Source organism: Acromyrmex echinatior, chromosome 4 (assembly GCF_024713525.1).
Source record: "Acromyrmex echinatior isolate Ae372 chromosome 4, ASM2471352v2, whole genome shotgun sequence".
NCBI lineage: Eukaryota > Metazoa > Arthropoda > Insecta > Hymenoptera > Formicidae > Acromyrmex > Acromyrmex echinatior.
The window spans coordinates 1225001-1249462 of record NC_141855.1 but is presented as its reverse complement, the minus strand read 5'-3'; the positions used below and the strand labels follow the sequence as shown (position 1 = coordinate 1249462).

Sequence of the window (24462 nt, the reverse complement as noted above, 5' to 3'; positions counted from 1 at the left end):
CCACTTATTCTCGGTCCTTTGTTGGAATATTTGAATATTCACCCATTGCGAAATCTTCTCGTCTTTCATTCGTAAGAACGGATCATAAGTCTTCTGGAACTAATTTCACCCGACTTCCGCGCATTAGGTAGTAAAGTAGATTTATACTAGATCTAGATTTTAAGCGGATGATAAATGGCGCGAGTTAACATAATTTTCCTTTAAGAATAATTGAGATTTACTACCATCCGAAGACGTTTATCGACACACCGACCATCACTGGTCTCTTTTTCCATGATCTTACGGTATATAGCAATATATTTTCCCGTCATATCTGTATGTGTTCGCAAACGTAATTATAATTCTATTGGTGTCTGCGATTGAAAAATTTATGCGAAAAGGAAATTGATAAGAACAGAGCACTCTCTAAAAGTGTTTAGAAAAGTAAATGTAGAAAAATATTACGTACATGACGTGGATGGTAGACGATGGTTATCGCGAGTGTCATTAAGTTAATATTTAATCGTAATTGCCCGAGTAATTGGATTACATTGTGGTTCATGTTTTATATTAATCAAATACATCCCGGCAAAGCGAATTTATATAGCACAGCGTATACGCTATGTTTGACGCGCTCGACATTAGCGTATTAGAGGAGTTTCCATGTTAATGAACGCAACGCGAGAGTAATTAAATTTCTTTCGTTATGCGCCAGCGCGATAACCATGAAATGTTTTAGCCGAGGTGGAATATCGTTCTTGCGAAACCGATTTCGCAAATACGTGTGGCACGATATTTCGCATGCTGCGCTTCGCGAATCGCCAAATCAAGATTTAGGCCGGTCTGCGGGCGTTCCGCTGCACGCAATCGTACGTGACTTTCCTCCTCGATCTAATTACCGAGTCGGAAGACCACCCAGAGGATTACGTGAATTTGCAAAACACTCGGGATGCGTAGCAGTGGTATAAAGGGCGATCCGGCATGATATGATAGGGTCGAGACCCGCACAGCGGGATGAAGACGGAACGAAGGGAAACGTACCGGACTTAAATAATTCAGCTTGGAAAATGGAGCGGAAGATACTTGAAGAGTACAAAGACCATTGCGGCGAATGTGATATTCATGAGCCAAAAGATCTAGACGATACTTCTTCATTTAGCGGAACGTAATGTAACGCGACCGGAGGAGGAAGATGGTCTTGACGTGACGTTGATCCGCGGCCAGTGGCCCTGATACTCGTCAGCCGCGAGATCGAAAATTCTTATCGCATCGCGAATGGAAAACCTCAGACGTTGACCGATCGTAGTTGTGCAAGCTCACGAGCATCCTTATTTCCACGAGTATCCGCTGGTACTCACGGGACGCGGACTCGTAGTGAGCGAAAGGGAGCTGATCTCGAGCCGCGATCTATTAAACAGCATCTATAATGAGATTTTAAATTTGTGAAAGAACTTAAGCTTTAAGTCTTAAGTCATAAGAAATTAATCAATCATAGTCGAACGTGAAGAGAAAAACTGATTACGATTGGTAAAGTTGCTAGGGTTACTACATCAAAATTTTTAAAATTAAAACTTGCAGATTAAAAATTCCATTTTGCTTACAAGCTCAAATATTTAAAAATGCGTGTAAGTTAACAAAGTTGATCAGAATAATCAATGAATAATTATTTCACATTTGAATGTTTATTAGCATTTAGCGCAAAGAGCAATTTAAACTTAAAAAAATAAATATAGAATGTTTTTATTTAAAATAAAAAGTTATTACAGGTTTAAAATGTATCTACATGTTTTGTTGATATTTTTGAAATATCAAAATAAATAAAATAATCACAAATAAATAAATATAAAATATATTAAAGAATTCATACACATTAATAAAAAATAGTTTAGACTACTGATATTACTTTGCAATTCCATATCGTAAATCAGTTAAAAAATCATTTCAATATTAATTGCGACCACATGACTGTTGTAGATTGGGATTAATACAAAATAGCACCTGAGAAGTCAAAGCAAAATATTTAGAAAATTTTCTAAAGAGATATAATTATTCCGGACGCCTTTAGAAGATTCCTCCCTCCCTAAAAAGGAGAGACAATATCAGGAAAAGAGGACGGATGGCCTAATAATCCTAATAATCGGTCATTTCTTATAGCTTAAAATTTAAAGCTTAAATTTACACCTTAAAATCTCATTGTAGACGCTTTAGGTGTACTCGTCCTCTGTCTATCTCTCCCCTTCCTTTCTCTTTCTTTCTCTTACTCCTCGTGTAAGTAGTCCAACTCTAAGAATCACGATAGCCGGAGGACTTAAATCCTCGAACGAGCTATCGTGACACCGATAACACTGCCCGGGCCCACACCAGGATCGTGCTCGAGTGTCGTCGACCATCCTCAATAGCGCTTTGTCTGGTTTCTCTCTTTCCCTTCGATTCTCTTTCAGACCTAGAGTCTTTGTTTCGTAAGACCTTAAATATCTTGATTTTCTCCCGCGGATTACTTTTCTAGGTCGACCGACAACATCTCGGGCATTCTTTAGGAGCTTTTTGGATGGATTGCTTTCGAGATTTAAACTATATATCATTTACTTACAGAATGAATGGGAGGGGATATATGAGTTTCGCATTCATATTATTATATTTGAAATTATACACAATGCATATTGTGTCATATTAATTTAAACGAATCCTTTTCAAGTTATAATTAAGTGAAGGATATTGAATGTAACTGAATAAATCAAGAATATCATAAATAAATAAAATTTGATTCTCTTTTTCTCTATTCTTTTTTTGTCGTTTATTATTCATTCTGTTTAAAAGTTGCTAACGTAAAACATCGTTGTTCTGTAAAATGAAACAATAGTGTACTGAACGATCTCCGAAACTGTGTCATTACAAATAAGAGAATAGAAAAGTTTTATTCGTTCTAATGAACACCAAGTTAGAAAGAGCTGATTTTTCTTGCCTCTTTGTAGCTTTTCTTTTTCGTTAGCCTCCGGCATCGCTCTATCGCCCGTCTTACTTCCGGAAGAAGATTCTTTTTAGTCTATCGTACGTTCGTGCAGGCGTTTCTTAATCACTTTCAAGTCGCTCGAAATCTGTTCTGTTCGTTCCACAAGTGTGGCGATAAAAAATTCTCATTAAACTACATGTAAACCAAATCTCGTATCTTAAGATGAACACTTTGAAAATCGTTTGCTATGTTTTCTTTTTCAATTTGTTTATTTTTTACGTAACTGTTTCACGGAAATATCTCCGCGGTGCCATTAATGTTATATGAAGATTATACGTTGAATAATACAGCGTCACGGAGCTAAATATTAAGAGAGTTCTAAATATATTTGCATTATTAATGAATCGGTAAATGACCACTACCTGTTTGTAACTCTCTTTACATTATGCATAATGTAATTTGTTATGAAAGGATATTAATATCGCTCGATATCAGAATCTGATTTTTCCAATCATGTTTTCCGTTTACACGCATGATTGTCATTAGTACGATTTGTTTTTAGCGTCGTCATTATCGTCGTCATATACGCATTGTCAATCCCATTTCGGTGATATATATATATATATATATATATATATATATATATATATTAAATAATAAATGTGTAATAATATATAATATATATATTAAAAATTTAATAAATATTTATTTAATAGTTCTAAATAAATGTTTACTGAACATATATTTATTTGACACAAAATCATTAACATGATTTCACTATTATTTTTTATTAAATAAATATTTATTTACTATAAGTAAACGTTTACTTAGTACTATTCAAAGAAATATGTATTAGGATTAAAATTTTTTTTTTCAGTGTATAATGTACAATGTATGTATAAGTTAACACAAAAATACAATTTTGATGACTAATTTTTTTTAACGAGCTTGCGATGAATTTCTAGGGTATTCCGACTCTGATCATCGCGATATCAGGAATCGATGATGCAGTATCCGTCGCTGTTTTCAGTATCGTGAAGAGCGTCATGTTTTCTCACGATGCGTTGTGGTATCAAATCCTTCAGGGGCCCATCTCGATTATCGGCGGTCTGGGATTCGGCGTCGTGTGGGGCTGGTTGGCCAAATACGTGCCAGAAAAAGGCGACGTAAGTACTTTCTTTACAGCTACCGCTGCAAACTGCATTGATCGTGAGAATTACGATTCTGTAAAGCTACGTTTCTGCAACCGTTCGAACGCGGGCGTGTTCGGGACGCACGAACAAGAACTTTACAGGAGAGAAAGAGGGAAAAAAAAAATTACTCTTGGGCGTATATCGGACACCGAAGAGGTGTTGCACGATGCGGAGAGCCTTGGAGTTTCTGCACGATGCCGCAGATGCGTTTTGAACATTCTCTTTAAATTGCAACCTTATAGCCACCATTCGCAAGTTATGTCAGTCGCGGTAAACGCGAAAAACGTGCCTTCTAGAGGAAACGAACTAAAGTTTACAATATATGTGTAACACAGCGATGTATGTATTTTTTACTACTCTCGAAATTTTTCCACTGTTCGATTCTTAAAGTACACGTGCGAAAGATACAGGGAAACGTTATTTAAAAAGATAATAATATTGTCGAAAACGGAAACGTTCTATTAATCGCGTTGTCATATCGCAGAAATGGTTCGTAAAATTAGCGTACTTTACGTTATATAATCTCATGAGTCATGTCTGATTGCGCGAGATCACAAATTGACTGTTCCAGGGCGAGATATAAGAATGAAGGGTTGCGGCGGAAATAGGGTCAGCCAGTGGGGAGTCGTTCACCCCATCGTACCGAGCGATGAATCTCCCTTGCCCGCACTAGATTTCGCTGCATACCGCGAAAGCACTCGCGGGGATAGAGTACATGAGTGCAAATCCGAATAAATCTACTATTGCCGGATAAATCCACTTATACAGTTATCATCTGGCCGTGAAAATCCTGTAAACACTTTATGAATTGTATACTAGAGATTCTCCCGCATCCGCAAATCACCGAGTATCTTTTGTTAGGAAAAACGGTTCACACTTCCTTATTCAATACTCACACGGCATCTCAAATGCGTTTAATTATCCTCAAAATTATTAGCGATTTTCCAAAGCATTCTATAACAAAGAATAAACAAAATAATATTAATATCTGGGACATACTATTTATGGTTTTCTTAATATTTATAATACATTATTTATTTATAATGAGAAATTGGCAAAGTTGTTTGATTTTAATACCCATTCTATCATTGTTGAAATGGAATTACATATCGCTTGAATCTTATACCATTCTTTTAATAGAACATCTTTCAATTGCTTATATAAATAATATTAAGAAGGATGAAATTTGCTTCTCATTTTATTTTCCAAAATCGTGCTCTATTATCCAAAACTTCAATATTTTTCCTGGTCAATACAATCGCTGATGATCGAATTATTTGTAGTTTTGAAGATCAGAGTAAGAAATAGATTTTTCTCTTTCAATATCTTAAGCAATTATAAAAGATGTTCTGCTAGAAGAATGGTATGACACATTGCACTGTAGCAATTAGCATGTAGCACTATTCTAGCATGTATGACTCTATTTCAATAATAGAATTTGTATTAAAAACAAATAGTAGATCAATCTTTTATTAATAAAACAAATAATATTTTTTTTAGGTGTTCATATTATTTTTTATTTATCTCGTATACCTATATTATCTCTAATAAGAATAGGATACTTCTTCGGTTTTTTTAATTATTTTCATTTTTTAGATATCTTTTTCATATCAGATAGGATTTACTTTTATAAATCTGGAAGTTATTTGAAACTTCTGTTCAGTCGAGGAATATTTAATATTTAATGTAAAAATCGAGAGACAGTTTATAATTAGCCTTGCGCAAAGCCATCCTCAATAAGGTAGATTATAAGTGAGTGCTCAAAGTTAGACTTAGTTCAACTAAAAAATAGTGATGTATCTGAAATACCGACATATCTTTTTGAAAGTAGCGTTACATTTTTTTAACTATAATAAATATAAAGATATATACATTCTACTCGAACAAGAATCGTCGCTACGATATTCCAGACACTAGTGTTTCTTTCATTCGTAAAAGATTTGAAATTCAATTGAATTTACTTGGAGACTTGGAAGGTTTTGGAAACGTTGGTTTGAGTGAATTAAATGTTGGTGCGCGGATTTGGCGAAGAAGTCGACTCGGTCACTGCATCGCCACCTCATCGTATCTAAAGTATCGTTCACGTGAGGATTAACGCTGTTGCATTGCGGCGGTGGTTGCAGTATTCTTACAATCTCGCTGTAACCTGATTTATCTGATATACCTGTTACGTGCATCAGATCAATAGAATGTATTTTTGTAAAAATTGCCTCTTTGTTCACAAATGCTATTTATACATTAGTTGCTTTCTAAATTTATATATCACTTTAGGCCAAACATTTCCATAGCTTAGGATTCTGAGGATATTACAAAATAATCGAAATTAATTTTTTTAATTTTCAGTTTCCATTATATTTATTTTAATGAGTGTTTTTGTAAAAAGCATCATCGCAAGTGATATAATCTTGATGTAATTGCTGCTTGAGCAGTTAAAGCACATCACAAGCTTATGCGTCCCTTTTAATGCTGCCGCCTAATTACATCATTTATATCAAGCGTATACATGTACGAAGGATGTACACGAAGGAGCCCATATTTCGAAAAACTTATCTTTTGTAATGAAATCGATAAATCACTTCATAATCGTGACGCGGCGCTTTCTATTAGATCCTAACGCTTCGTTTATGTGCTAATGTTGTAGCCCTTCATAGTGCCTCTAAGAGTGCTGATGTTACTTGGGGGTGGTTTGCTAGCGGTTTTCGGCAGTGAGGCAATCGAGCTCGGCGGAGCCGGGCCGCTTGCGGTCGTGGCTGCAGCTTTCGTCAGCTGCTACTTTTGGCGACAAGATGGTTGGGACATGGACGATGTAAGTACAAATTTATAATGTATACGTCATAAAACTTATACACGAGTTTACTTAATCCAGCGAATAAGTTGTCGGTAAGAAATTCTCCAGCGAATTCCACGCGAATACATTAAATAGTAGTTCCAGCTCTCGCAGAGAACACATTAATACATTATTAAATAGCCATAATAGTGATTACAATCTAAAGAATGCTTTGGTTGTAAAATATTAGTCATAAAAAAATTTTATCGTAAAAACGTCCAGAAATTAATTTCAAAAAATAACAAATTTGATTTTAATAGCTTATGCAGCGCAATTACTGTATTTCGCTGCAGTTTTAAGTAAATAATTTTTAAATAATTAAGTAAATCCAAATTAATGTTTGTATGAATAGTTATTAGAGTTTTATTTTCAATTTTATTAGAGTATATAAAAAATTTAATTTAAATCATAATGCTTTCTCATTAAATTTGTATTACAAATAAGTATTAGAAACGCGATTTTACGTAAAAATTAAGGCAAATAAAAAATTAAATAATTTTTAAACAAGAAAACTGTGCTCAAACAGCTTTACACAGCATTCAGATGTAATAATAGAACAATCTATGTGAAGTTGTTATATTTTTAGTAATGCTTTGAATTGTGACACATATATCTTTAAATTTCTGAATTATATTTTTATAAACCCAGACAAATTTCGACGATTTAATGGATAAAAACGACACATTTGAAGATATTTTGAATTGCAATTTCGCAATTCCGATCTAAGTTCCAAGAGATATTAAATATTTAACTTGAGAGAAGAGAAAAGGAACGTATCAGCGACGAAAGGGAAATACATCGCAGAGTTTCACTCTCCTAGTCCAATAAGTTGAATCTCGTGAAATATTCAGACCGATATATCGTCACTATTCGGCTGGATGCGGATTGGGAGTCAACTGGCTCGTTCCTATTTCCGTTTTCCGCATCGCGTCGCATTCCACGCTGTCCATGGCGATGCAATGGCGGCGACACGTTCTTTTGCACGCGTTTCGTGACGTGACTGTAACCAGCATCTGTCGATATTACCGCCGTATGATATGCACGTCGTATGTCGCATGCCAGCATAATTTATCCCAGCTAGATTAATTACTACGGAACAATCGCGCGACAAGGCGACGACAGTAAAACGCCCTTTTGTCTCAAATAATGAAATAATTCATTCCCGGTAAAACATTCCTCTTTTTGAATATTATATGTAATTAGATGTAATTACATAAAATCAAATATAATTAAATATAATTTTATCATTTTTTCACAAGGTTTATTTAATTAAATTTAATTAAACATAATTGTCTGTATACAATTATATTTTAATTTTAATACATACAGGATAATAAAACATTTAGTTGCGAAAAAATTCGCAAAGTTTTACGTTTATCAAATTACTAGTAACGTATATTTACAAAAAACTAACTCTGTAATGTTAATTTTATTTTATTAAATATATTTTTTATATAAATTTTTATATAAAGTTTTATGTAAAGTTTTTTTATATAAATATGTTCAGATAGGAATTAGCTGACTTTATGTGTTATAATTTTTACATCAAAATGATGACCTGGGTAATGATTTGATAAACACGCAAAACCTTATGACTAACTTTTTGTCATCTTGTAAAATTAAATGTGATACTTTCTTATGAAATTTAATTATGAATTATTATTGTTTTTTAAAGAAATAATAAATAAATATGATCTTTATTGATATGGTTTTTAATTTTAATATTGATATTAATATTAATTAGAAGAAAAGCTGTGTGAAAAGCATACGTGTTATCTATAATGTTCTTGTATCTGCAAAGCATGTTACATGCATTATCTGGAAATTGCATGGAATTAAATTAAATAAATCAATATCGATGAGATTTCCTACGCACCACAAGCGCATGTAAACAATAGCGGTAAATACGAGCTTGCATACCGCGTGAACTCTGGATATTCCGCATTTCCATGCAACGTTGGAAGATTTCCATATCGATATCGAGCGCATGGACAATGCGATGCGAGATATCACTACCGAATACCGAATTGACTCTTCTTTAGAGGAAAATTTGTGGAAAATGTCATTGTATTCGCGGCATTTTAACATCTAGCGTTGCGCATATCTCGGTAAATCGAATTAAATTGTTGCTATCATTGTCCTTTGTTTTCATTCGTTGAATATCACTCGCTTTCGAGATTTAGAAGGAAAATAGAAATAAATAAAATAATTGCTTCATTCATAGAAAATTTTAACAAACGAAATTCAGATCAATATAAATTTTAAAAATGAAAAATGTACGTTCACAAAATTTAAATTCATGTGATCGTGATCGTGTATTTTTCTTTTTTTTACAGAATCCGGTGGCTACGTCTTTCGAGATCTTCTGGATAATATTCGAATCGATCTTGTTTGGCCTTACCGGCACACAAATCAAGATTAGTGAGCTCGAAGGAAAAACCGTCTACATTGCACTAGGATGTTTACTTGTCGGTATTGTTATCCGTATCGGAATAACGATAGTACTAGGGATAGGTTCCAAACTGAATTTCAAAGAGAAAATGTTCATTGCTTTGGCTTTGATGTCTAAGGCGACCGTGCAGGCCGCTCTGGCACCCGTTACCCTCGACGAAGTTGACAAGAACGATCACGAGCAAGTCGAATACGCCGAGATCGTACTGATGATGTGCGTACTCTCGGTACTTTTGACCGCACCAGCGGGAGCCATTATGATAACAATCTTGGGACCAAAGCTGCTGACGAAGACCACTGTGCCGGTCAGCCCGCCGGAAGCTTGGAAAACGCGCAGACCATCGATTCGCGATATTTCAATCATCAATGAGGATCCGGATCTAGAGGAGACCGCGAACGAGAGGAAGCCCTGACAACTGTATTTAATTTGCATTCAAAGTCAAGCTAATAGGAGTTCAGCCTTACTCTCCGGTGTGCCCGAAAATGCCTGAACACCTTTATTTTAATTACTCGAGGCACGACTTAACGGTCAAAGACTTATGTCTATATGATCACTGATAAGATATTAATCGTGGTTTAATGTCAGTTGATTTATATCTAGATATCTCATGACCGAAAATGAAGTATTCATAATGATATCACAGCGATATCATATCTCAAACTTTTATTCTGAATTATACGCGAAGATTTTATTTAATCTGACATTAAATCAGTATCGTTATACTTCAAGTGATAAACCGATCGAATTTAAGCGATAATCCTAGTCCGTGGAAAAATTCTTCGCATGAAATAAAAGGACGATCAATAATTGGTACATTTTACATATTTATAATGCAAAATTAAGAGATTGCGTTTATTTAGGAATTTTATAATCTTAAGATTTGGGAATCCGTAAGTAATATTAAATTGAGAGTTTCATGTTGCGATTTTGAAATTTAATTATATTATGCGCGCGCGCAATTGGTAAATTTATAATTATATTTATTTTAATTATAATTATACATCCTGTACATTATTACGATCATAATTATAATATTCACGTATTCTTTCCTTGATCACTGTATTTTAAGCACAAGAATTTATTAGCGAGAACTTTTATTACACTTACGTTGTTTTAATGAATTCATTACTGATATTGACATTGTAGTATTTGTAAACAAAAAGAAAGAGACTGTACTATATACTGAGGAGATATATTTACGCGCTAGCGATAGTTTTATCAATAACACATAGCAATTTTACTGATTCACTTGTTAATCAATTCATTAATTTTTACGGGTAATTTATGTTAATTCTTATTGAAAAAATATTCGTTGAATGATGGGTTATCATGTAATATGTGAAGACATTTTTGTAATAAATACGTATACGAAATGCGACTGTGCGCTAGTTTGCCGTTATTAATAAAATCTTAGTGATTTTGGAAACTTTATAGGTGATCTATATAGGTTATGGCTTTATTATTATGGCTTTATGATTGATCTATATAGGTACTGGTCGTATTATAACAGATTGTATGATTTTAAGTGTGCGTTTATATCAGAAAGATGTGAATTGCGCGAGAGTGCGAATCTGGTATTAGAATCGCCGAGTATAAGGTTATCCGACGTGATATCTTTATTTTTTTATAAAAAATTTTTTCAATAAAACAGAAAAAGCCGATTCAAGTTTTGTAGCGACATGAGAGTACAGTTTTAGCACTAAGACAATAATAGCGCACGTCAAAAGAAATGTTCACATTATCGAGCTAATCTTCGAGCCGAACGTAAAGAGTTTCGAGTTGAATTTCTCCACAGGTGTCAAACTTTTTCAGGAAATTTAGTTTGATAATGTGCATTCTAAGAATACAATGAATGTATCTAAATGTATCCTAAATACATGATGTAAATAAATATATTGTTGCAAGATATCATAATTTTACTGATAAACTCCATTTGAATATACATTTAAAATAAAAGCAATTTTTGCTACAAATAAACTTTCTAATATTTGTTTCTAACGTTTTGTTTTTGTTCACTTGCTGACTGTCAAATTAAATTTTACGTTTCTTAATTTCATGACATCTTTCATTTCATTTTTTAACTATTTAATACATATTGTTATTTTATGTTGATTGTTTAGGCTCGTAGCCCTTTACTCTTTTTATTTATTTTTCTAATATTTCTATTCCTGTCGCTTTTTATCGAAGAAACTAATTAATTTTCAAAACAGTACACATACAGTAAAAGAAAACATTCTAATACTTATACGATCAGAAAAATATTGTACATTCCTTGTGAGGTACTTTAAACAACTTTATATTGTTATATTATTATATAATATTATTTGATCTGCTTATCAGGTTTAAAAAAAGCAGGTTGTTCTTGAATATCTCTTAACTCTGCTGGTCTATTCAAATTTATTATACGATTACATTGTTTGGATCAATATGATTAAAAAGAATTTAAGAAATAAAAAAAAAACAATTTTTTTACATAAGAAAAATAAACATTTTAGATTAAACAAACCCGAACAGATGCAGAATTAAAATGCCTCAAGTAAAATCGACCAAAATATTTTCTTAACAAAAATATACAAGCGCAAAAATAAATCAAGAACTATTTAACAATAACATTTAATATACATATTTTTAATTTTATTTATTATAACTTTATCGTAATCACTTATGCATCATACGTTTTATGCCGTAACATGCAAAAATATCGTTCGTAATTTATGGTGATTAAAGATAATCTTTAGTATTCTTGATGAATTTTTTTTGTATAACTTCTATAATTGTAAATCTAATACTTAGAAAGTAATGCTCGTGATATATATATATATATAGAATCTTGTGCCATTTTCAAAACTTCTTAGCAGATATTTCTGAGAGTCAAGAATAGCAGTTACGAATAAGTCCATTATCAAAATATAGGCCAATACAAAAGGAAACTTTATACAATCGTATCCTACATCAAGCCCTATTCATGCCACTACCCACACAGAATACTTTATCCAAGGAACGTCTTGAGACGTAGAACATTCTCTAGTCTCTAGGACGTCTCTTGAAGGTCTGTATTGTGTAAGTATTTGGCATGGCGCCAGATAGCGTCCAATCAAACATAATTATTTCTCCTGTCAGTTACTAATCCTCCTGCTATCAAGAAAATAATAAAATTATAGAACAGCAAATTAATCTTATTTCAAATATAATTCATTCGAAAATTAGAAATAAAGGTTGTCGTTATTACGTATAATTACATATAATTTAAAATGCACTAAATGCGAATTTAAATTTATACTCCACTTAATAAAATATTGATAGAAAGAAGATTTTTACTTATTTTAACTGACATAAGTACGTATTTAAGATAAATTGGACAAAGCGTGACTCGAGGACACAAGAATATTATGTGGTAAAAAGGAAGACATAAATTATGTAAATTATCATACTAGACAGTCTCAATTATTACCTTATGGTGTCGAACTAATCGCAAACGTCGTTAATGTGCTGTCACTTGTGCTTTTCCTGACTTTATAAGGATCGTGTAAAGTCGCAGTTGCGTTATTCGCCGGAGTTGTTTTTTTCTTCTTGGTGTCAAATCCCAATCGCCTACGAAGTGCTTGATACACGCGACTCTTCAAGACGAAGAGGATAAAGATCAGTAGACCTTGGAGACAATTGAAAACATCGCTGGTGTAGAAAAACACATGATGCCAATGTCCGTAATCTAAATATTTTACCAGGAAGAATGACACCACCTCGCAAATCCAGGACATTCCCATGACGATAAATAGTTTGATGTTCATGATAAATCTATCGGAAAATAATATATAACTTTTTTGTGAAATTTTATTAAAATAAACAACACATAAAAATATGAAGAATATAGGTAAAACTCAATTTAAAACAACAATTTAAAATTTTATCTTAGCTATATTTGCAATTTCTTATTATAAAAAAAATTCAATGATGAAAAGTAATATTTAATTAGGATTCTTAAAATTCAAAGGTTAATAAAATTCAAGGCAAGTGAGAGTAAAAAATTAACGGAACGGTACAATTGATGCACTATAAATTAACAACGTAAAATATATTTACATCCATTGCAAGACGATTGGATCTTTCGGCCTATTTCACGCTATCATTAACGATACCAGTAGTAATTCAGTAAGCAAGAAACATATTAGAACATTTTAGTAACATTGTAGCAACGTTACAACGTTGCTATAATGTTGCTGAAATGTTTCAAAATGTTTCTTGCTTACTAGGAATTGATCTTTAATTAGCATTCTTGGTCCACAATAAACAAATTCTCGGTATATAGATATATAGTGAATATACTTAGAAGTGCGAACGTCACTAGTTGTGCTTCTTAATCATAAAAATTAAAATGACCTTTACGATTTACTCACACCCATTTATCTATATTGCATATTGAGAATTTGTTTCTGCGAATACCAAGAACATGTTAACTAAGGATTACCTACTTTAAAGATGGCTTTAGGTAAGCCGAAACACGTTCGATCGTCTTGTAATGAATATTGAAATATATTTTACATTGTTAATTTTGAAATATTAACATTGTTAATTTATAGTACATCGATTATTATATCGCGCCATTTATTATTGTAATTTGCCTTTCTATTAGTATACAAAAAAATTATTTATCAAATGTTTTTCATTCATTGAAAATTAACAGTTATTATTTATATAGCTAGAGTGAACTCTAATGATTATTTTTTAAAAAAGTGTAGCCAACTAACTGATTACTCATAGCCAAAGTTAATAGTATAAAACGTGCTTCTAAACACACACGATTTTATGTTTCTAGCTGTGTTTCTATTTTGTAGTTTTAAATAGAAAGCAATAATTCTTATATTTTTGTGTAGGCTGTAACAACTTCGAAGAATACTCTCATCAAAATGATAAAATCGACACTAAAAATTACGAAATGACGCGCGTGCTTAAAATTTATGTGCACTAATTTATTGCTAAAGTATCTTTAGTTACGTTGCTTCAGAAAATGAAAAGAAAATCATTCCTGCTAAGCTGGTGAACACTTACCTCTTTTTGTCAGAACGAAATCGTTTGCTTCTGGGATCTGTGGGGTCCGTAGTTACCCTTTTTATTTCTGCTTTTACCTTATTGCAATGTACCGATGTAAGAATGAAAAATACTATGTTAGATATCAGCAGAATCATCACCGGTCCGATGAAGAAAGTTAATTCGCCGTATGAATCTCGTTTTTCTGTATTATTAAAATAAAATATTTTTAAAAATCATTAGAGTAAAATATTTAAAATTTTTTGCACAATATGAAGATAATTCATTGTAACGTAAATATGAAAATACTTTTTCCTCTAATTTGTATTATTTAATTATTTCGTTTCATTTACTCTATCTTACAAATAAGAGATGTGACTGAATTAAAAAAATATAATTCAGTAATAGTCTATTACGGCTACTTTACCTTCGCTTTAAATCGTAAAGACTATTGAGAATTTTTCTTACTTAATTGAATGTAGTTGCTTTATAAATGATACTTATTACGTTGCAATATAAATGACACTTATTACGCGAGCAGTTAATTTAATTACATTTTATATACAGGATCAATGATGCCTAAATTTGTTCTAGCACGATCAATACGACTGCTCGAAAAAGTTTTTAATTATCGGATAATTGCGACACGACGATAGAAAGAAAAAACTTTACGTTTGCTTTCTCCCCGATACGTTCAACTTTGAATGCTAAATGAATTTTCTAACTGCAATTCGTCTTGTATGAAAATATATATATATTTCCAACTTTATCTATTTCCATTGTATAAATTAACAAGAAGGTGCAAGAAGAAATAATCAACATTGTATAAAGTCAGCTTTTGTTACGAAAAGTCAGTAATATCTTTCCAAGAAGTTCATAATTAGCATTGACAAATTTGCGTTACGTCATCTCAGACAACAGTTGTAAATGACTCACGTGTAAACCAACAGCCCCTATTACCAATATTGGGTTGCAGATAGTCTGGCAAGATTTTCGTGCTGTCAGCAACGATAGCGAAGATTGACACTAGCAAGGAGAGACCCCATGCATAGACGCAGTATAATAGAAATCTTTTCCTATGCTCGCGCGCTTTTGTAATGGTACTTCCACGCAAAACTCTGCGGGGAAGATAAACTATTATTATATTGTGCATTAAGATAAAAAAATTAAGAAATAACTATTATTATATTGTGCATTAAGATAAAAAAGAAAAAAATTAAGAAATAACGTATATACTGTTGATAGTGATGTAATTCCGAATAAAATATGTTAATCTACAAAACTCTATTAATATTTATTCCAAGTGTGTTTCTTAAAATAACGCTTTTAATATTAATTAGACGATGAGGAAAAGTAGAATTGATGGTCAAGCGTGCGACTGATTCTTAAATGTCACGTTAAAAAGGATTGAGGCAATCTGCTTCGTTACGATCTTAATTTAAGGAAGTCGATTTGGGACTCAGTCATAAAATTCCGTGACTACCGCATGAATATTACATGATTTACTTTTCGATCCACGGGGAATGAACGTCGTGAAAAAATAAGAACCAGTCTCGTGGAATTCCCGATCGAGAGAGCGTGCGCCAGCCAGCTAACATTAAGCTGTACCGGTATCGTCGTCGCAACGTATGGGAATCTATTTTCTCCGCATATTTACAAATCTCCCAGCTAGAATAGCGTCTTAAACACACAAACGTTTGTAACTACCTAAAAACGACAGACGAGATATGTCCAGTCCCGATCAATCGTCGCTCTTTGATAGGGCCTAATATGTTTAGAAAGTATTTCTTTTTTCCATAAAAATTCGCAAAATTAAAAAATTTTTTTCAACGAGATTTATGTCCTCGAGACGTCACGTCTAATTTTTAATTACAATACTGATTTGCTAAAAAAATGTAAATTAAAAATATGTTAAAAAAATTTCTTTTTCTGGAAGTTACAAATTCCCTAACTTAAACTTTTCGTGAACTAAATACTTTCCTACGTGCATGAAGTATTGGCGCTATATTAAACGCGTTGAGTCATTCCAGTGTTTAATGTTTAGCAGTGTATATTTATTTAAGCACCGACGTACGTAGAACACAATGAATTCATGAAGAGACATGTATAGGTGCGCCCACAATGGGAATTAATGAGAACGGCAAGACATTTTATGAAAGATCAATAAAGTAATTGAGGTAACATCGAAGAAACCATCGGGTAAACAATTTTGTGCAATGACAAACTTCTATAAATAAAATTATTAAAAGAGATCGACTAATTCATTAATCGGTCATCAAAGAAAAATGATTATTTTCTGTCAAGAAGTTATGGCTTTGTCTCATTTACCCAATTTTATCTTCGATTGTCTTATTTGATCCAGTCGCGTGATGGCGTCGTATGACTTACCCAAAGGTCCACCATATGTCGAAGCACATGACGTTAAGCCAGGAAAACGCCGATAGAAAAGAAAAAAGCATGGTATAAGCTGGAAAAACATTGTTTTTTTCAACATTTCATTAACGTCATTTGTACGTGAATATTTTTTAGAATATACTTAGAATATAGACTATACTATACTATATATCTTAGAATATACAAACCTAAAGCTTTACATGTTGTCATAATTTGTCCTTCAATCACGTCACTAGGCATGATCCAAGTGATGATGGGCAAGCAGGTGAAGGCCAGGAGGAGGCTACTCACATGGCACATCAGCGTTTTACCATGAAGATTCTGCAGACTCGGCAGACACGCGTACACCAATAAGGTCATTAAGAGGAAGGCGCAGCTGATGATTTCCAGGATGGTGTTTATTTGGTATCTATTAGCGAAAAATACATTTCGCGTTTTGTGTTTGACACGTATTTATTTGAAGCGTATTGAATTGACTCGTCCAACATTATTTTCATCAATTTCATAGACATTGATTAATGTTTTCTCTTTGCGCCGCGTATACAACTAAAACGTTTATAGTTCTCGAATACAGGGCATCATCTATTGTGCAGAACGTTGGTAAGCTACGTTTGTTTGACTTTGCGAAGTTTAAACAAATCAAGCCTGCCGAGTTTCACCAAATTTGACAGAATTTGCGGTGGGAGAGACGAAAGCCTGAATACATAGAGATGCATCGGCAGCGTCTATAGAAACCTAATGCGATGCATTCGTTACTTTAATTTCTAGAAACTCAATACAAACTTATACTTTTCTAAAACAATTTTCCCGATACTACAAAGTGTTTCGGCAATATATTCACACTCAATGCAATCTCTTTATTCAGACACATCTATCAAGATAAAAGTGAAGCTGATTAAACGCTAATAAAAGTACACGAGTGATTATCTATAGTTATCAAATACTCATTTTACAATTGAAAAAAATAAAAACAATGTATACCTTATTGAAATCTTATTTGTCTCCGATTTGTCAAAACATATGAACAAATGAAAGTTGTGATCAAACTCCGATTTGTTGTAAAAGACGTCCATGCAGTATTTGTCCTGGTCGTACGCGGCATAATTTTCGACAAAAACATGTCCTTCTGATGTCAGCGCCCATTCTTCTTCCCTTGGATCCATGGGATACATGCCGTATTTACATGGCTTCCCAATCAAAATGCCATAGTCTAAGCAATCAGAGAGAAGCCTATTAACTCCGTTTCTCCATATATATAGGACTCTCGTCGACAACTTGTTGCGCAATTGTTATTCATTTATTATCAATAAACTTTAAATAAACAGTCAAATTTCTTTCTTAAAAGGTAATAAGAACATTTAAATGTTATTGGAAGAACCTTTGGTCGTGTCGAAAGCGGACGATTTCGTTTGATTTACGGCGTTTGCGAGGGCCTCGTGAAACTCTATCGGTTCGTCGGGTACAGCGAGTTTATTGCATCCCTGGGCGTAAAAGAACTCATTTTCGGCACAGCACTTTCTAATGCAAGCGTTCCTGTGGCAAAATTCCGGATTTCTGCAGACGCGCGCTATCAATGTTCGATCAGAATCCGACGTCCTCTCGAGGCAAGCATTATCCTCAGTAACCAATAGTTCCTCTTTGACAATATTCATGAACGCTGGAACCATCACCTGTCGAATTATTTGATTTACGATAATGTTGTATTAATTTACACTGACACATCCAGAAGATAATTGCTTCTATAAAATATTGTATGTATAGGATACATGAGACATTTAGAAAATTTTCATTCTAAAAAAGATATTATGTCTATAACATAAGATTTGTAATATTATGTCTATATATAAGATTTGTCGAGAAATTATTAAATGTCTTTGAGCACATACACAAATCGAAAAATATATATTTTAAAATGTTTTTTCAAAAGCTGTTAATATTCCATCTCAACTAATTAAGTTCGAATGTATGAAGAGAACAATTAATTAATTTGTGAATTATGCTTTAATAGAAATTGTATTTATAATCAACTTCCTAAAATCGAAAATTTATCTTATTCTTATTGGTACATAAAGTGATGCATAAATTTTGACAAAAAGATATAAAATAAAAAATATGTCAAAAAAATATTTTAAATATTTCTTATATATATTCAAAATAAAATTTTTATATCTTATAATAAGTTTTAATTTTCCTTTACTTACTGAATATGTACTGTTCTGCACAAAGACATCGTTTTTGTCAATCTCATAGTCGACGATGGGGCCTTTGCACGTAGGTGGACCTTCGGTAGCTATTATTACAAGATCTGCGTTAGCCAATCCATTTAACAAAAATGCTGCAAGGCTGTCTAATTCGCTTAACTGCGGCACGCAAGCTTTCGTGCGACTGTCGAATACCGTATCGCGAGGGCAACATTTTCTGATATATGTGAGTTGCGGAAAGGACGCGTTAATCGCTTTTATCAGTCGATCTTTGTACGATCGACAATGAACAACTATTACGGTACTTTCTCCAGTTGCTTGCATGTGAAGTATTTCGAGGCAAGCCGGTACCTACAAACAGTTTATCAAATTGATAAACACGAATTTTTCGTTTTTATATTTAAATTAATATTTGCCGTTTCACATAATCGATTATATAATTGGGATAGTATTATACTTTGATTGTTACGCGACGATAATAGCTACCATAAAAATATCATCAAAAGAACAGTGTGTTATTTCTTTTTAATGATGTAAATGGATATGTGAATCTAGAAAGTGCATTTAGCCATTCCCTATCGAAAGCTAAATGAAAATAAATAAAATATATTTTGAAAATTGATTTATTTGATAAGAATATTATATATAAAGTAAATAAATAAATGTTATGTCTGATTAAGGTAATAAATTGTAAGTTTATTTAAGAAAGTTAAAAATTTTCTAGCATTATTTAATATATTAAAAAAATATTTATAAAGTTAAAAAAAAGGATAGGAAATAAACGTAAAATGAGATTTTTGTGTCATTTAAGTTTCTTCTATTTTCGAAAAACTGAATACTTTTTTTGCAAATATGTTTCTATATATTTACTCTTTGTCAGGTTTTATAACATTTGTAAATGCTTAATGAACAGTGAAACGCACCCATATACATATATAAAAGGAGCGGTTAATATACTTAACCTAATAAAATAATTAATATGCCTAATATATAACTTGAGGGAGTGGTTGATTATACCTTGATCTAAATTTTGAGCAAAACAAAGAGAATCAATCAATTATTAATTAGTATATTAAGAATTAACGTTAATATTAATTTACATAATTAAGATAAATTAAGGTAAAGATAAAAGTACTACTTTTAATTGTAAAATTTGTATTTTTCGGTCTATTATATATATATTCGCGCGAAGATAAATTTTTTTTATTGTACTTAGAGGTGACAAAAAAGAGATTTTCGGATTATATCGTGTCGTGATAAGTTTTTTATTATATATTTCATTACTTCTCTAAGAAAGGCATTTTTCTTTTAATTTCTTTATTAAAAATACTTGATTTCTACTTTAAGCATCACGGTATCATGGTCATTTATCTTAACAATGAAAATGAAGAAAATCAAGATAAAATTAAAGACAAATGAAAAGTGTCATTTTATTGAAAAAGATTGTATTTTTCGTTTAATTGTTTTATCATCAATTTTTATGTTTCTCTTTATACTTCTTCATGAAGGGGCTTGACTTTTATCTCGTCAAAATATCGCAATCTTAGTTGAAGACACTTAAGAAACCAATTTAATCATTACAATTTACCTCTAAGAAATTGTCGGAATCAAGATCGTCAAGCGGTGTTGTCATAAGATCTTCGGGTTCCTTACACTGAGGAATTCCTTGGAACTTCGTAGTGGTGTTCCAATGTTGAATATAGAGTTCCGTCGCGTTCCTCGGTACTGAAACGCACTCTACGATGGAATGTCCTGAGAAGATCTCTCCTGGCGGGCAACATTTCGTCAGGTGTGACTTCGACGATACTTTTGTCGAGAATAACACCAGACCGGCCAAAACAAACCTTATCATGGTCATAGTGGCTTAAAAATATAATTACTCGTTTATCCAATGTAAACAATTTCTAGCTCTCTATTACATTATTCCTAATTTTTTGGACACATCTGTCGATGTTATCCCTGCTGAAAAAAATTATGTTATAACGTTATATGATGAAATCATAATTAAATCATATAAATCACGTAATGAATTGTTTCAAATCAGTACGTGATTTTTTTAAATAATATAATTTGAAAAATCACATAATATTACAAATAATTTCATCCATTATATGATATTATAGCTATCGAATTTTAAAGAATTGAATAATAGGAATAGAAGAAAAAAGAATATATCATGTGATTTTTCAAAATACGTAATTTTAAAATCGCGTACTGATTAGAATCCGCTACACTGAGAAAAAAATGCTGTTGATTCAATTAAAGTCTATATTACGGGCTATCACTAACATAAGTAATTAATTCATGTATACTTTTATTGACATAAAGGCCTTAATTATTGAAATAATAATTTATGCTTTTATATCAATAAAAATATATATGAATTAATTACTTATATATTAGTGATAGCCCATAATACAGACTAATTGAATCAACAGCATTTTTTTTTCAATGTACGTAATTTACATGTTTTATTACATGATTTCATCATGCAACTGACGTGATTTTTTTCAGTATAGGTATGTTTCAAATTGCTACTCTCCGAAATTACTTTGCAGCTACGTTTCAAAACTGGCTCTAATTTTTATTATACTCTTTTTTTCTCTATATACAGTATATATTTTATTTTAATTTCTACGAAAATATAATTTGTCGCTGATTAACACTTCAAAATCGTTTTTTTTTCTTTTTCAGAAAGAACTTCTTTTACTTTCTTTTCTGCTCTCAGATTATTATAAATCATAGTTAAGCTAATTCCTGAATGTTTAACTCCATCTTATAAAAATTTACAAGTTTTATACACAAATTAAATTAATACCTTGTTCCACTTTTTTGTTTATGTCTCGATTCTTCTTTTGTCTTAAATTACGTTTATGTCAGCTGATTCGAATAGCTGGCGTCAATGTGAAGGCTATTAAACGATAAACACAAGCACAACGGAAGTATAGTTGCTATCCGTTTAATGACAACTAGATTTATCTTTCCGTTTAATCATTCTATGTAAGAATTTACATTGCTACAATTTTTAAAGGCAAGTCTTCAACACTATTATTTATGTTTTTAAAGCAAAAAAAGATTATTTTAAAATAGATATTTATAAATTATAATACTTTATAATTCAAATTTTTATTATATACCTTTCTTTCTTTTTTTCTTATAAATCCACTTATATCATTCATCTAGAAAATCTACAAAAATAAGAATCATTCGGTCGGAATGGAAAAGTTTCATCTAGTTTCATCTAAGAATATTCAATGTTTCGTAGTAAAAACGAGTAATCCATTAATCAAATTGTTCTTAATGCTTGATTGAAAAATTGCAATCCGGTTCGCCCGGCTCTTCCTTTAATCACCGATCGTTTTGTCTTCTTCGTGCAAAGTTAAATAGCAAGTCGTTCGGCGCACTCCTTCATCCGAGCACTCAATCAAATTATTGTGTTGTCTCTGTAAATAATCAAGGACACTCTCGGCCGATCGATTTTACGATTGTCCTGTTCAATACGTCACTATTAACGTGATTATCGTTCTGCATTTGTACCTCGCGCGAGACGCGTGCGGCGAATCCGAACGCACGGCAAGAACTGCTGTTCACACGCGCTTCTCAAAGCGACGCGACTGAACAGATCAGCGTGAAGAAGCGAAACGAGAGACGCTTCACTGTAACGTCTTGGCATAATACCGGATGCACCAAGAAACGCCCTCGTGAAGAGGATGCCACTTCCACGATCGTCCGATCTTTCATCTTCTTTGGTTCTCTTCCTCTTCTCTTTCTCTCTCTCTCTCCCTCCTTCTCTCTTTTTTTTTCATTCCCTCTCCTTTAGGTCATCCTGCTTATTCACTCTCTCATTCAATTATATGTACGCAATCTCTTTCTCTTTCTTTCCATATTTCTTTTTTCCTTTATGGTATCCTACTACAACTTCTCCTTTTTTTTAGGATTCTTCAAATTCCTCGAGTTTCCACTTGTCGTTTGTCTACTTAACGTTCCCTGGAAGAGTCTTAAACTATTAAAACCAGAGATTTCTTTGTACAACAACGTTGTCTTGATCAACAAAAAAGATTCTATTCTATGATTCGCAGTGAAATATTTTTATAACATCTCTGATAATTGTTATTATCTTCAAGATGTTTTTAACGACAAGCTGTAGCTCCTTTCTTAAAGAATAGGCATAATAATAAATAAATAGTAACGTCATTGCAGAATATCTAAAATATAACATGCTTAATGCGTTAGAAATTCGTAATAGCAACAAACATAAGAAAACTTCAAAAGATTCAAAGATGCATAAATTTAATTATTACGTAAATAAATTATTTTTTCAATATATATTCCGCTAAATAAAGCATCAATATGGTACAAACAAGTTCTTATAATGTGTAAAACAGGAAACAATTTACTATTATAAAAATTTCTCCTTATTTATTAAATAAATAAATTCTTTTTTTAAAAAATTAAACTAAATCAATTATTAGATTAGTTAAAAGATGTTCCGATGATAAAAAAATTAATTAAATTTTTTATCATGTTGCTGCCAGTATTTATACTGTTTATTCTTAATGATAGAAAGCATCAAATATCATTTTTAGCGCCAATAACAACAGAATATGGAATATCAATGTATTTTATTTTTAGAAAGGTATACATGTGCATCCATTTCTTTTTTAATAAGTATTTAATTATTATTTAAGTTATAAAGTTTTATAATTCAAACTTCATTATGAAATTAAAACTATAATAAAATGAAAAGTTGATTATATAGGATGTAATTCTTAAATTACGGTATTATCCATCCTGAGTAAGTAGAGCGGACTAAACTGAGTCGAAAAGTCGTCTACTATTTTGGAATTTTTGCAATGGTTAATGAGATATTAATTAGTAAAAATCACTAAAAATAATCTTCTATATTGACTCAAATTTGACTATTAACTTCACAGAAAAACTGCAAGAGATAAAAATTATTTATTTTTTTCTTATAGAACTCTAAGAATTTTTTCAGAATTTTTTCATCGACTTTTTAGTACGCATTTTTTTATTTTTATCAATATGAGGAAATACGATATTAAAAAATTCTGAAAAAGTTCTCAGAACTTTATGAAGAAGAGAATAAATAATTTTTATTTCTTACTGTTTTCCTAAAGTCAATAAATATTTGAGTAAAAAATTATTGAAGATCAATTTTCGGCAATTAATTTTTTAGCAATTTAATATCTCGTTAACTATTGCGAAAATTGCAAAATGGTAAAGGACTTTTCAACTCAGTTTAATCTGTTTTACCTGCTCAGAATGCCGAATAATTTAAGATTATATTAAAATAGTATAGTCAGCAAAAATTTATTTGTTTCTAAAAACTAAAAGTTTAAAACTACTATATCTCTGCATCAAGTCTCTCAATATAGACACTTGGTATAACATTTTGATTATTTTATTAAAATGTCAATTAT

General features: G+C 31.9%; 2 protein-coding genes across 13 annotated transcripts in view; one reads left to right on the top strand and one right to left on the bottom strand.

Moving 5' to 3' along the window:
* Nha1 (Na[+]/H[+] hydrogen antiporter 1) overlaps window positions 1-11307 on the top strand; it is a 34126-nt gene extending 22819 nt beyond the window's left edge. For all 3 annotated transcript variants that reach the window (XM_087406003.1, XM_011058567.2, XM_011058565.2), the window contains 3 exons: window positions 3895-4095; window positions 6764-6928; window positions 9286-11307. In XM_087406003.1, the coding sequence (XP_087262129.1) occupies window positions 3895-4095; window positions 6764-6928; window positions 9286-9813 (894 nt within the window). In that variant the 3' untranslated portion in view covers window positions 9814-11307. The remainder of the gene's footprint in view (window positions 1-3894; window positions 4096-6763; window positions 6929-9285) is intronic.
* LOC105147506 (G protein-coupled receptor Mth2) lies at window positions 1-22784 on the bottom strand. Of its 10 annotated transcripts, XR_015545041.1 has the most exons (12): window positions 21840-22760; window positions 20610-20884; window positions 19022-19372; window positions 18199-18490; window positions 17802-18030; window positions 17009-17229; window positions 16815-16893; window positions 15363-15544; window positions 14448-14631; window positions 12853-13196; window positions 5019-5076; window positions 4103-4912 (listed from the first exon to the last, which is right to left on the bottom strand). XR_015545041.1 is itself a non-coding variant. In XM_087405994.1 (11 exons), exons 2-10 carry the CDS (start codon window positions 20877-20879, stop codon window positions 12854-12856), a joined length of 2151 nt encoding a protein of 716 aa, XP_087262120.1. In that variant the 5' UTR covers window positions 20880-20884; window positions 21840-22760; the 3' UTR covers window positions 1-99; window position 12853. The 10 variants fall into 10 exon arrangements, 9 of the variants coding, with proteins under 9 accessions (XP_087262120.1, XP_087262119.1, XP_087262124.1 ...); XM_087405994.1 differs by lacking the exons at window positions 4103-4912; window positions 5019-5076 and adding an exon at window positions 1-99; XM_087405993.1 differs by having other exon boundaries at window positions 4103-5076.
* Between the last annotated feature and the right edge of the window lie 1678 nt (window positions 22785-24462).

Bases quoted from the DNA above. Each gene is read 5' to 3' on its own strand.
- LOC105147506 (XM_087405998.1), bottom strand. From the start codon at position 20,879: ATGACCATGATAAGGTTTGTTTTGGCCGGTCTGGTGTTATTCTCGACA. The intron at 19,373-20,609 runs GTAAATTGTAAT...AACTGTTTGTAG, and splicing joins ATTCCGACAATTTCTTAGAG to GTACCGGCTTGCCTCGAAAT. The intron at 18,031-18,198 runs GTTCTTCCAATA...CTGATTGCTTAG, and splicing joins CGCTTTCGACACGACCAAAG to ACTATGGCATTTTGATTGGG.